The sequence below is a fragment of the Xenopus laevis genome, chromosome 2L (genome assembly GCF_017654675.1).
Source record: "Xenopus laevis strain J_2021 chromosome 2L, Xenopus_laevis_v10.1, whole genome shotgun sequence".
Taxonomy (NCBI): Eukaryota; Metazoa; Chordata; class Amphibia; order Anura; family Pipidae; genus Xenopus; species Xenopus laevis.
The window spans coordinates 20,919,058-20,932,557 of NC_054373.1; the positions used below are offsets into that span (position 1 = coordinate 20,919,058).

The 13,500-nt window shown below is 40.3% G+C and overlaps 1 protein-coding gene across 1 annotated transcript in view; it reads right to left on the reverse strand.

The window, feature by feature from the left end:
- Positions 1–329: 329 nt before the first annotated feature.
- The window catches only part of nsun3.L (NOP2/Sun RNA methyltransferase family member 3 L homeolog), a 41,892-nt gene continuing 28,721 nt past the window's right edge, over positions 330–13,500 (reverse strand). The window contains exon 6 of the mRNA XM_041581595.1: positions 330–823. Within this exon, the coding sequence (XP_041437529.1) occupies positions 742–823 (82 nt within the window). The 3' untranslated portion in view covers positions 330–741. The remainder of the gene's footprint in view (positions 824–13,500) is intronic.

Below are 13,500 nucleotides of genomic sequence, written 5' to 3' on the forward strand. Positions count from 1 at the left end.
ATTTCAGTGCAGAATTCTGCTGGATCAGCACTATTAACTGATGCATTTTGGGGAAAAAAAACATGTTTTCCCATGACAGTATACCTTTAAGGTAATTATTCCATCATTGGGTCTCAATGAATGTTGCTGGCGCATAGCTTTTGAAACGTTCTGATCAGCTCCTTGGAGCTCATTGATAGGGTGGAAGAGTCAAAGTAGTAGTAGTGTGGCCATACAGTGTACAGTATCTAAGTGATCGGCTCACAGGTCAGTGTCCTACTATTTTACAAAGCTTATTTTATCACAAATAACTTATCGGCCCACAGGTCAATATCCTAATATTTTACAAGGCTTTATTGTATCACAAATAAGTGATAGGTGGGAATTGTGTATAGACAGGCACATACAATTTTCTATTATAAAACTAAGTCACACAAACGCCTCATACAAATGGCACAAAATATTGATTTCTACTGGAGTCCATCAGTCTGTGTTGTACAATGTTGTTTGCAAACAGATCTTTATTGACGCTGAGCAAACTCGGCCTGAGATGTGCAGTGACAGGTTCAGCCACTCATTGCTACAACCAAATATTTGGAACTGATGATGTTTCCATTAGCTTTAGGGGAGTTAATAAACAAAATGTTAACGATAGTCCTTTTCTGGTCCATTTATCTTTAACGGTAGCCAGGATGGAATTCAGGCGGGTTGTTTACGAGAAGTCCAATTAATGTGACAAACGGCTTTTCCATTGAAATGCTCTCAACTATGCGGGGACATTGTGTCGGAAGGCTGCCAAACCCTGTAGTAAAGAAACATACAGACCTTCTGTTTTGTCCCATACCTGTATATTTAAGAAAAAACATAATAAACATATCTAGAGAAATATAAAAAGTCATATTACTCATGCCTGACGTGTTATCCTTCTCTATGTATAAAACAACTCAGCGTTGAGTTTTGTTTTCACAGGACAAACTGTGGATGATGTTAGTTTTGCTGGTGTTTCAGTATCAGGTACAATAGATCATGCAGCTGCAGGTTCCATTGCTTTAAGGATAAATCTGTGTGCAGCACTGCAGCATCCGTCAGTTCCAGCGATTAGAAATGAGTTTATACTCCACTGCCATGTGACTTCTCATATAGAGAAACTGTAAGACTTTCAGCATCACAACAGAACCCCCTTTATGCCTAAACCCCTATATTATTGGGGGCACTGGACTCCGACATGTTGACCTTTATGAGCAGACACAGTATATATACTAGGCCCACAGGTATGGGATCTGTTATCTGGAAACCCTTTATCCAGAAAGCTCCATAGACTCCATTTTATTCAAATAACAATCTTTTCAAATGATTCCCCTTTTTCTCTTTAATAATAAAAGGTAACTTTTATTGATCCACATTTATAATTAATCCTTATTGGAAGCAATATCAGCCTATCGGGTTTATTTAATATTCAAATTATTTTCTTGTAGACTTTTAAGTAGTGATGGGCGAATTTGTCCCGTTTCACTTCACCGAAAAATTCGCAAATTTCCCGTGAAATTCACGAAACTCTGAAAAATTTGCAAAACGTCACCGGCGAATTCCCGCGTTTCGCCGCCAGTGAATAAATCCTGCTGCGAAAATTCACCGGCAAAGTCCAAAAAAAATGGATGCCAGTGTCCGTTTTTTTGGACGCTGGTGCATTTTCGTCAGCGAATGTGCGCTGGCGTCCAAAAAAATGGACGCCAACATCCATTTGTTTTGGACTTCGCTGGTGAATTTTAACAGCTTAATTTATTCACTGGCGTAAAACGCGGGACTTTGCTGCAAATTCGCCTCTGGCGAATAAATTCGCCCATCACTACTTTTAAGGTATGAAGATCCAAATTATGGAAAGATTCCTTATCCGGAAAACCCCAGGTCCCAAGCATTCTGGATAACATACCTGTACAACATCCTGGGAAATCCATAGGCTGAAGCACAGGACAAACATTAAAAAATTAAACTAAAAATACGATTCAATGCCAAATAGACTTTAAAGTATCGAAGCAGTTGTTATTAAAAAACTGTAAAAAATTGACATTGTATCTAAAAGGTATAAATTGTTCTGCCGCACAATTACAATGGCGAAAACTCTGGCTGGCCATTTGATTGGTCCACTGCAGTTTAGCCGTCCATCTGTGACAACCATAAAAAAGATTTAGCTTTTGACAATAGGGTAATGGAATAAAACGTGCAAATTGTGCGGCTGGTCTAGTTACCCATAGCAACCAGTCAGCACTTGGAATTTACTGGTTAGCTATGAAGTCAGATGTAAGCATTTGATTGGTTGCTATAGGTAACTTGTTTATACCACCCCTCAACAAATTTTATATTGTAGGCCAGTGCTTGAGGCTGGTGTGGTCTTCAAAGGTTTTGTTTTAGTTTGTTTGTTTGTTTTAAGGACTGTCCAGATTCTAATCATCACCAGTGCCGGACAGACACGTCAACACCTCCCTCCCACATACGAGAACAAATGTGGGGGGAACAAGGTCCCGGACTCGGGGTAGGTAACAGAAGAGGCACATAACCGTACCTCGTCTCACTACCCCGAGTTTTAGCCCTGATCATCACTCTTTAATGGACAATGGTCCGTTTTCTGGATAAAGCTGGACCCCATTTCTGTTAAAAAATGGATTATCATTATATATAGTTTAAAGGAGACTATTTATTATGTTGTGTAGAATTATTTAGGCCAGAAAAATGGAGTAAAAAGTGGCGTCAACCACAGCTGCACTTGCCACCATAAATGAACCCTACTTTAAATTATTATGTTAATTGTGTGAAACCCTTTGCTGGAAAAAATGATCTTTTTTACTATATAAAAACCTTTTCAAGGAAAAGCTTCTCCCAACTCATAAATGACTCATGAATGGCTGTTCTTGCACATTGTGGCAGAGAAAGCGAAGCTTAGAATAGCCAGCATGTACGATGAGAAATATTAATGGCCTCAGGGGATCTGACATATGAACAGGTGCCAATCATTTAACACCACTTTTCACTGCATTATTCTTCTCAAAACTACAAAAGAGTGAAGGTCACGGGTAATGTTTTTTTTACCCATTATTTGCAGGGGCCCCTTGCTCACAGTCTATTATCTACATTTGGGGTCCGATTTTATCTCAACATTTTCTGCTGCAAATTCTGATCAAATCTGCTCGGGTTTTTTATGCTTATTTATTATTACATTATCCCGAAAATTTGCTTTGCGGGGAAAAAATGTGATTTTCAAGATTTTTCCGAATTTTTCACCTCAAAAGGTAAGATTTTTTCAGATTTTTCACCCAAAAACTCTGATTTCTTATGTTTTTTGCCTGAAAACTTGGTGTTATTGCACGAAACTCAGCGCACATCAAAAAATCATTGGGACTTCTCCCATTTTTTCTGATTCTGATTTTTCCATCCTCGGGGGTTTAATAAAGTCCGAAAAATTTGTGATTTTTTTAAAAGTCCGATTTTATAAAAAACAATTACGAATTCTTTGTGATTTTTGCATTTGGAGTTTAGTAAATAACCTAGACACAATATAGCACTGCAGTGGTTATTTGTCCTTGATGAGTTATTGCTCTTTGGGTGTTCACTCTATATTAGATCTTTATTAGATCAGCGGGTGCCCGCATATTTTTGGGCTGGGTATGAATATTAGCAAATAGAATGGCAAATATGAGTAGCTTATATGACATGTGGAATGCTCTTGTTATGGTTACCTCGGAATAAGAAAATCAGAAGTGGAACAAGGATGGAAAATTTAGATCCTTTAAGAAAAATACTGCCTCTACATATTCAGTTTGGGGGGAACCAAAGTTGGTAAAATTGGTTAGCCTAAGGCAGAGGTTCCCAAACTGTGGTGCTGACTCAGTACCGGTATGGGACTTGTTATCCAAAATGCTCCAGACTTGCGGTTTTCCGAAGATCTTTCTATAATTTGGATTGTCATACCTTTAAATCTACTAGAAAATCATGGAAACATTGAATAAATCCAATAGGCTAGTTTTGCTTCCAATAAGAATTAATTATTAGGGATGCACAGAATCCAGGATTCGGATTCGGCCGAATCCTTCTGCCCGGCCTAACCGAATGCGAATCCCAATTTGCATATGTAAATTAGGGGCGGGGAGGGAAATCACGTGACTTTTTGTCACAAAACAAGGAAGTAAAAAATGTTTTCCCTATCCCACACCTAATTGGCATATGCAAATTAGGGTTCGGATTCGGTTCGGTATTCGGCTGAATCTTTTGCAAAGGATTCGGGGGTTCGGCCAAATCCAAAAAAGTGGATTCGGTGCATCCCTATTAATTATTTCTTAATTTGGATCAAATACAAACTACTGTTTTATTATCACAGAGAAAAAGGAAATAATTTTTAGACATTTGAATTATTTGGATAAAATTGAGTTTCAGAGAAAAAGAGAGGTAGGGAAGTGGACACTCTCCCAAACACAGGATTAAACCATTTGCTCTCCATTCACCCACTACAAATGGTGGCTTAGACAGCGGCAAAGGGTGATCCGCCTGCACCTATGGCATTAATGCTGATGGGCCAGGAGCTTGTGATTGCTTTGGCACACAGGGAGCATAGGGAAGGCAGAGTATGACACACAGGGAGCAGGGCAGCCATCAGGGGGGGACAGGGGGGAGAGTTGTAGGGGGCCCCGAGGGTAAGGGGGCCCGGCCACGCCACACTTACTTGATTAGCCGGGCCCCCATCTTTCTAAGAGCTGCTGACTTCGGGAAGGCATGGACGTTTAAGGGGCCCTGGCCACCAATTTTCTTATAATTTGGGGGGGGGGTCCTGGCCACCAATTTTTTTTCTCATGTGGGGTCCTAGCCACCAATATTTTTAATGGGGGGCCCTGGCCACAAATGTTTTTTTATGGGGGGCCCTGACCACCAATATCTTGTTATTTTTTATTAACATGTGGGAACCTAAGCCACCAATATTTTTTTGTTTTTTTACTGTGTGGTGGGGTGAGCGGACCTGTAGGTGGGGCTTGCGGTGGGCGCAGCCCAGGGGGCCCAGGAAATTGTGTCGTACGGGGGCCCTGATATTTCTGATGGCGGTCAGAGGGCAGGTAGAGTATGTCACACACAGGGAGCATAGGGCAGGCAGAGTATTGAAGAAACAAGGAAGGTAGGCAGAGTATGGCACATACAGGGAGCATAGAGCAGGCACAGAATGTGAACACATGGGAGGCAGAATACAGCAGGAGACAGGGAAATTTATCAAGACCAGGAACAGTTCATACTGTGCTACATACAGTGACACAGTGCTGAACAGGTGAACAATATGGGCAGTTTCAATCTGTCTGAGGTGTAAAGAGTCAGGTTTTAGGGGTGTAAACAATAGAGGTTCTATAAGTGTGAGCAATACAGGAGTTTACTGTCAGAATTTGAGGTGTACAGGGCAGGGGCCAGTTAATCTCTGTACTGATACCTTTTAAATTTTACACATGGTAATCAGCCACAGCAGGCAGACTTTCATGTGGGGGTTTACACAAAGGGGGTCAAACAGTTGGGCAGCACCGTTGTATCAGATTTGAAGGTTATATTATAGAAATAAAATGAAGCAGCTCCTTATCAAGCCTTCCGTACAGTCCCACCTAAAGAATATAAGTTTGTTCTTTACATTTTCAAGCTCGGCTGCACACAAGGTTCACATTCATACATCAAACAGTGGAGCCGCCATTATTTATTTACCTATTTATTCACCTATATTTACATTTATTCGCATATTGTTCTGCTGCTAATCAGAGATTCTTCTCTATTAGTATTTAAAACCGATTTGCTTCGGACTTTGCTTTTAACGTTTTTTTTTTTTTGGCAAGGCTAAAAGCAATTGAAAAGCATTGCAGTTTGAGGTGCCATCGTGTCTCAGTTGGACATTAACAATCATTTTCTGGGACTTGGGCCAATGTGTAGCTTTCAGGAGTGATGTCTCTTCCCACAGCACAAAAACAGGGAATCCCAGCAAGCGCTGGCAGGATTATGTGGAAAGTAACAGCCTATGGAAGTGTATTTAGCGGCAATTCCTGCGCCGGATCCTTACGGAAAACGGGACACTACCTTTCCTCAGTATTCTAATGCCTTTATAAAATACTAAATTCATTTCTAAAAATAAGACAAATGTGCCCGTACCCTTTTAAAGGAGTGTAACCCCAAAGCTACAGTTTGCGCAATGGAAGCGAATTTAATTCTGTGCAACTTTCCCGCATACTGGACATTTTTTTTAGGAAATGATTGTAATTCTGATGTGAAAGTGATTCTGAACTGAAATGACCTGATCCTGCACTGCTGGTCCTGATTACATATACCACAAGAACAATGTTGCACTAGTCAGCTCTGCTCCAACCCGGGACTACATTTCCCACAATGCATTTCACTTACTGCAACCTGTGAAAGATGCAAATTCAGAGATGTGTGCAATGCATTGTGGGAACTGATGTATTATTAGTGGGAAATGAAGTATTATTAGCTGGCTACTAGTACAGTTTAAATGGAATAAGTAACATAGTCACATAGTAAGTCAGGTTAAAAAAAGACACATGTCCATCAAGTTCAACCTTTTAATATATATCTATATATAACCTGCCTAGCTGCTAGTTGATGTAGAACAAGGCAAAAAAACCCCATCTGAAGCTTCTGCAATTTGCCTCAGAGTGGGAAAAAATTTCTTCCTGATTCCAAAATGGACCAGTCACTGGATCAACTTGTACTATGAGCTATCTCTCACAACCCTGTATTCCCTCACTTGCTAAACACCATCCAACCCCTTCTTAAAGCTATCTAATGTATCAGCCAATTTACAAACATAACCGCATACCTCCCAACATTTTGGAAATAAAAAGGGACAATTTTTTTTTTTCGCCATGCCCATTTGTGTGGCCACACCCCCTAATTACCATGTTCATTTTGCAAATTTTGGCAGATTATGAAATTTTGAACCTATTTTTCAGTTATTACAATGAAAAACTGGATTTTCCAGTACAAACTAGGGACTGCGGGTTTAACAGTCAAAAGAGGGACTGTCCCTCTAAAAACATGACAGTTGAGATGTACGTAACCACCCTATTATATATACTATGTTTATTTTTATTACACCTCCATTTAGAGTTGCTACCTGGCCGGTATTTCAGTATTACAAATACTGTACTGGCCAAATATCCTTGCTTTTCTCCCCCTGTATGCTCCCAAACCTGCCCTACTCACAGAATTTGAACCACCTCTGTCCAGTGCCACCCCTATGACATTACTACTCCATCCCCATGACATTACTACTCCATCCCCATGACATTACTACTATATCCCCATGACATTACTACCCAATCCCCATGACATTACTACTCCATCCCCATGACATCACTAGTCCATCCCCATGACATCACTAGTCCATCCCCATGACATCACTACTCTATCCCCATGACATCACTACTCCATCCCCATGACATCACTAGTCCATCCCCATGACATCACTAGTCCATCGCCATGACATCACTACTCAATCCCCATGACATTACTACTCAATCCCCATGACATCACTACTCCATCCCCATGACAATACTACTCCATCCCCATGACATCACTACTCCATCCCCATGACATCACTAGTCCATCCCCATGACATCACTACTCAATCCCCATGACATCACTACTCAATCCCCATGACATCACTACTCCATCCCCATGACAATACTACTCCATCCCCATGACCTCACTACAAAGCAGTACAAATTATAGATTACATACTCAAGTCTATCTAGACACTGCTTTATAGGAAACGAAGAAAAGAAAAAATTTGTAATATGGCGGTTATTGATACATTTTATTACTCCTCTTTCTATTCAGGCCTCTCCTATTCATATTCCAGTCTGTTATTCAAATAAATGCCTGGTTGCTAGGGTCATTCGGGCCCTAGCAGCCAGATTGCAAACACTACAAACTGGAGAGCTGCTGCATAAATAACTAAATACTATGTTTATTTATAGTACACCTCCATCTAGAGTTGCTACCTGGCCGGTATTTCAGTATTACAAATACCGAACTGGCCAAATATCCTTGCTTTTCTCCCCCTGTATGCTCCTAAACCTGGCCTACTCACAAAATTTGAATCACCTCTGTCCAGCACCACCCCCATGATATTAGTACTCCATCCCCATGACATCACTACCCAATCCCCATGACATTACTACTCCATCCCCATGACATCACTACTCCAGAAGTGCTCTCCTCTCTTCTACTAATAATTCTGACTTTGGATGTGCGGTACATCCTTTACGAGAGGATTGAAGCATTCATCATAAGTAACTTTTGGCAGTGCACTTGATTCATCTACTTTATATTGACATCACTATTCCATCCCCATCACATTACTACTCCACTACTCCATCCCCATGACATCACTACCCAATCCCCATGACAGAAATAAGGTAAGGAGAAATGTTGGATGAAGTCGCATCGTTGATCCGACGCGACACGACTGTCGGATCAACGATGCAATTTCATCCAACATTTCTAACTCTTACCTTATTTCTGTCGCATGCGATTTGTCGCAGGCGTTTTGATGCAGCGCGTCGGATTGCGCCGTGTAGTCCTACCCTTATGGTTGAACTTGATGGACATGTGTCTTTTTTCAACCTTACTTACTATGTTATTTAAAAGTGAACAACCCCGCTCTGCCCCCTTTTGGATCCGCCTCTAATCCTTGCGTCAATGGCCGATAAAGGTCTGAAGAAAAGGCGGCATCCCTGCCTGTGGCACTTTATCAGTAACACCTCTAGGGCATATGTTCAATAGAACACGGAAAGTTTTCATGAAATATTCAGTTTCAGGTCAGAAAGAAGTTAATGATGACATAAAATGCAAATTCCATCAACATCGAGTACGAGAAATGGACGACAGCTGCCAAAGTGCAGATCGGACACTTCCAAACCAGGCAGAGACCCGAGACATGTAAACTAGGAGTGGGGTCAATCTGCATATCAATATTATTTTAATTAAAGAAGAAATGTATGCTCTGCTGATGAATTGCTCAATAAGACATCATGTTGGGTTTATTGGGAAACATAATGGCAGACGTTTCATCAGCCGAGCAGCCTGGCCAGTGTCTATGGAGTGATCCATCACAGACTATAGCATTGGAGAAGAGCCCCACTAATGTTTATGAGATGCTTCTTTATGATGATTTACAGGCTGTCTCATGCAACGGACACTGGGATTTAGCAGCAACGCTGTCTGTTATTTGTGGCTAAAAATCTGATTCCCGGGACAAGTTGTATAATGAGAGATCAGCGATGACTGATTGTAGCTGCGGCCAGACACATATAATAATAATAATAATGATAATGCTGACTTACACCATTGTTCAAACTGAAATACAGAAATGTGTTTGAGAGCAAGTATCTCTCTGTAGCCTGGACACAAGCCAGTGGCGTAACTAGACCCCAAAATTTACAACTAGGCCCCCCCTAAAAGGGTTGTTCACCTTTGAGTTAACTTTTAATATGATGTAGACAATTCTGAGACCATTTGCAATTGGTTTTCATTTTCTACTATTTGTTGTTTTTGAGTTATAGAACTTTTTATTCAGCAGCTCTCCAGTTTGGAATTTCAGCAGTCTGGTTGCTAGGGTCCAAATTACCCTAGCAACTATGCACTGATTTGTATAAGAGACTGGGATATGAATATGAGAGGCCTGAATAGAAAGATGAGTAATAATAAGTAGCCATAACAATACATTTGTAGCATTACAAAAAATTAGGCGGGGTCAGCGACCCCCATTTGAGAGCTGGAAAAAAAATAATTTAAAAATCTATACAACATTTAAAAAATGAAGACCAATTGAAACGTTGCTTAGAATTAGTCATTCTTTAACATACCAAAAGTTAACTCAAAGGTGAACCACACATTTGACTAAAGTAATGTATCAACTGATGTATCAAACTGTGATTGTGCTGAGTCAGCAAATCTGCTAATGAGAGCCATGATTAGAAAAATGCAAATATACTCCTTTTTTTATGTGTGCTTTGGTAATGTAATTATCTATCTCGCAAGGACCAAATAGCTTCAACATCCCTATGTGCCCTGTATAGCTCAAGAATTAAAGGGTTTGTTCACCTTTGAGATAACTGTATATATGATGTATATTGTAGAGAGTGATATTCCGAGACAATTTGCAATTGGTTTTCATTTTTTTATTATTTGTGTTTTTTAATTTAATTAGTGCATGGTTGCTATATTAATTTGGACCCTAGCAACCAGATTGCTCTATTGCAAACAGTGCTGAATAAAAAGCTAAATAACTCAAAATCCACAAATAATAGGAAATGAAAACCAATTGTACATTGTCTCAGAATTAGGGATGCAACGAATCCAGGATTCGGCCTTTTTCAGCAGGATTCGGATTCGGCCGAATCCTTCTGCCAGGCCGAACCCAATCCGAATTTGCATATGCAAATTAGGGGTGGGTAGGGAAATTGTCACAAATTTGTCACAAAACAAGGAAGTAAAAAATGTTTTCACCTTCCCATCCTTAATTTGCATATGCAAATTAGGATTCGGTTCGGTATTCGGCCTAACCCAAATTAGTGGATTCGGTGCATCCCTACTCAGAATGTCACTTTCTAAACCATTTAAAAAGTTAATTTAAAGGTGAACAACCCCTTTGACTTTTACTATTCTTTTCAATTGGACTTCATTTTACATTGTTTGCAGTTTTTCAATGGAACATCGTTATTTCTTTATTTGCTTATTTCCCCCAATTTTCTTGAGTAAGCAAATGTTTAGGCTGCTGGATTATGATGTAATAAAAAAACAAAGGGTTTTCAGACCAATGACTTTTTGGGAAAAGCTCCCCATAGACGCGACGATTATTCTAGACGAACGACCGATTTTAGCGAAGTCCGACAAATCCTTCGAAATTATCATGCGGTTAGCGGGATTCGAACGATCGTACATCTTACGGTTTTTCGGCCATCATCTGTCAGGAAATTGATCGGCCAGGTTAAAAAATCGTTATCGGTCCCAGTGCAATCTATCTATGTTTGCAGGGCCAAGCAGGCAGCTCCCCTTTGTTTTCCTGGCAAATTGGTCTTTTTAGTTGATGGTCAATTCGTACGATCGTTCCGAGAAAATCGTGGTCTCACGATGAGGATCGGATCTTTTAAAAATCTCAACATCTATGGCCAGCTTTAGACTGACATAGAATCCCATGCTGGAAGAAAGTAAATAGCCCCCCGGTCTACCAGGAAACCGACAAGATAAAAAAAAAGGTATTTTTCAAAAATTTCCTAAACTATGGGAACTGACTTCAGGCAAAAACAAGCATTTTTACTCGAATGTTTTTTAAATGGCTTATGTGCATAAATAAATATTTTTAGGCACAGAATAGTTTGGATACATTGCTTGTCGGCAATAAACAGAACACAGCCCATATGTTTTTGTTTTTTTTTTTGCTAAGAATACAGTTATTAGAGGCTTCAATTAGGGATTTTGCTGGCGGAATCTATTTTCATTATTGCCATTTTGTACATTGCCAATAACATGACACCTATGGCTTGAACAGGTGCTGTACGTTTCCTCAGCCGCGCCAGCTGACAGTCAGCGCTGCGGGTTCACTTACAAACGCCAGCTCGGTGCCATCTGTATAATTATTATCTCCGGTTTTTGTCGTTTATCCAACTGTAAATGAGGGACAATAACTTTCTTCCTGATAATTATAAATCCTCTCTGGAGACAAAATAATAGCTACACGTGAGACGCAGCACATTGCCCAATAGGGTGCCCGTTTGTGTCACAGAAAGGGACCCGCACAGACGTGGGACATATAAGGACAGTATAGGGACACCTGTTGGGAAGCAATTACCTTTCTGGAAGTGGATATCAAATATAGTAGCAATAATGTGTTGTTTCAATGAAGCTGCTGTGGGTTTCTGGGGAAAAAAAAAATGTATTGTTATAATGTGGCAGTTTTATTTCCATTATTCAGCTTGTTGCTGGGAACATTTCAGTGCCCCGGGGATATGACCTGTCATCACTTCGGAAAATAATGGGAATGGCTGACAATGGCAGTGATAGGTGGACACCAATCACTAAAGCGCACGCTGGCGTCTGTCACTACAAGTATTTGCCATCGGCAGAGTGTTTTTCAATACGTTTCTATGAAAAGCTCTGACAAGACATTGAAGGGGATTTTGAAGAGTTCTCCAAAGAGTGGAGCCCTCAACGTACTGAATGTCTGTCGCTCTATTGCAATAGATTTCATGCTCCGAGATCATCGTTTGGTCTTTCCATTCCCTCCCAAAACTCATCAGGGCAAGTTTACTAAAAATTCGCCAGCGTGACGTCATGTCGTAACTTCGCCGATTTACTAATAGTCGTGGCGTAACTTCTCTAGCGAAGGAGATAGACTCTAGCGGTACTTCGCTCCCTAATGCCTGGCAAATTTGGGCTCTGGCGAATGGACGTAACTACGCAAATTCACTAAGATGCGGATTTTACTGAACGTTACCTCTTGCGCCGGACTTGCCTTTGCCACCCCAGACCAGGCGAAGTGAAATAGAGTAGATAGGGGTTCCTCAAAAAATAGTTGAAAAATTTTCTAATTCCCAAAAAACATTGGTGTCTTATTTTTTTCAGGGTGATAGGCTGAAAAAGAGCGTAAATTTATTTTGGGGTAACCGGCTTACCCCCTAAATTTCCTAACATATGGCACATAAACTATACACTGGGCTCATGTGTAGGGCAATATAACAACTTTATTTTATTTTATTAAAGGGATACAGTCATGGGGAAAAAAATTTTTTTCAAAATGAATCAGTTAATAGTGCTACTCCAGCAGAATTCTGCACTGAAATCCATTTCTCAAAAGAGCAAACAGATTTTTTTATATTCAATTTTGAAATATGACATGGGGCTAGACATTTTGTCAATTTCCCAGCTGCCCCCAGTCATGTGACTTGTGCCTGCACTTTAGGAGAGAAATGCTTTTTGGCAGGCTGCTGTTTTTCCTTCTCAATGTAACTGTATGTGTCTCAGTGAGACATAGGTTTTTACTATTGTGTGTTGTTTTTATATCTACCAGGCAGCTGCTATCTGGTTACCTTCCCATTGTTCTTTTGTTTGGCTGCTGGGGGGAAGAGGGAGGGGGTGATATCACTCTAACTTGCAATACAGCAGTAAAGAGTGATTGAAGTTTATCAGAGCACAAGTCACATGATTTGGGGCAGCTGGGAAATTGACAAAATGTCTAGCCCCATGTCAGATTTCAAAATTGAATATAAAAAAAAATCTGTTTGCTCTTTTGAGAAATGGATTTCAGTGCAGAATTCTGCTGGAGCAGCACTATTAACTGATTCATTTTGAAAACATTTTTTTTTCCCATGACAGTATCCCTTTAAGGTTCCCTGGGCTTGTGTAGTGTAATGTATTTGCTGCAACATATACATCCATTGTACTTTAACTTCCCGCCGTATGCTAATTAGCCAACACTAGTGCAACTTCGAT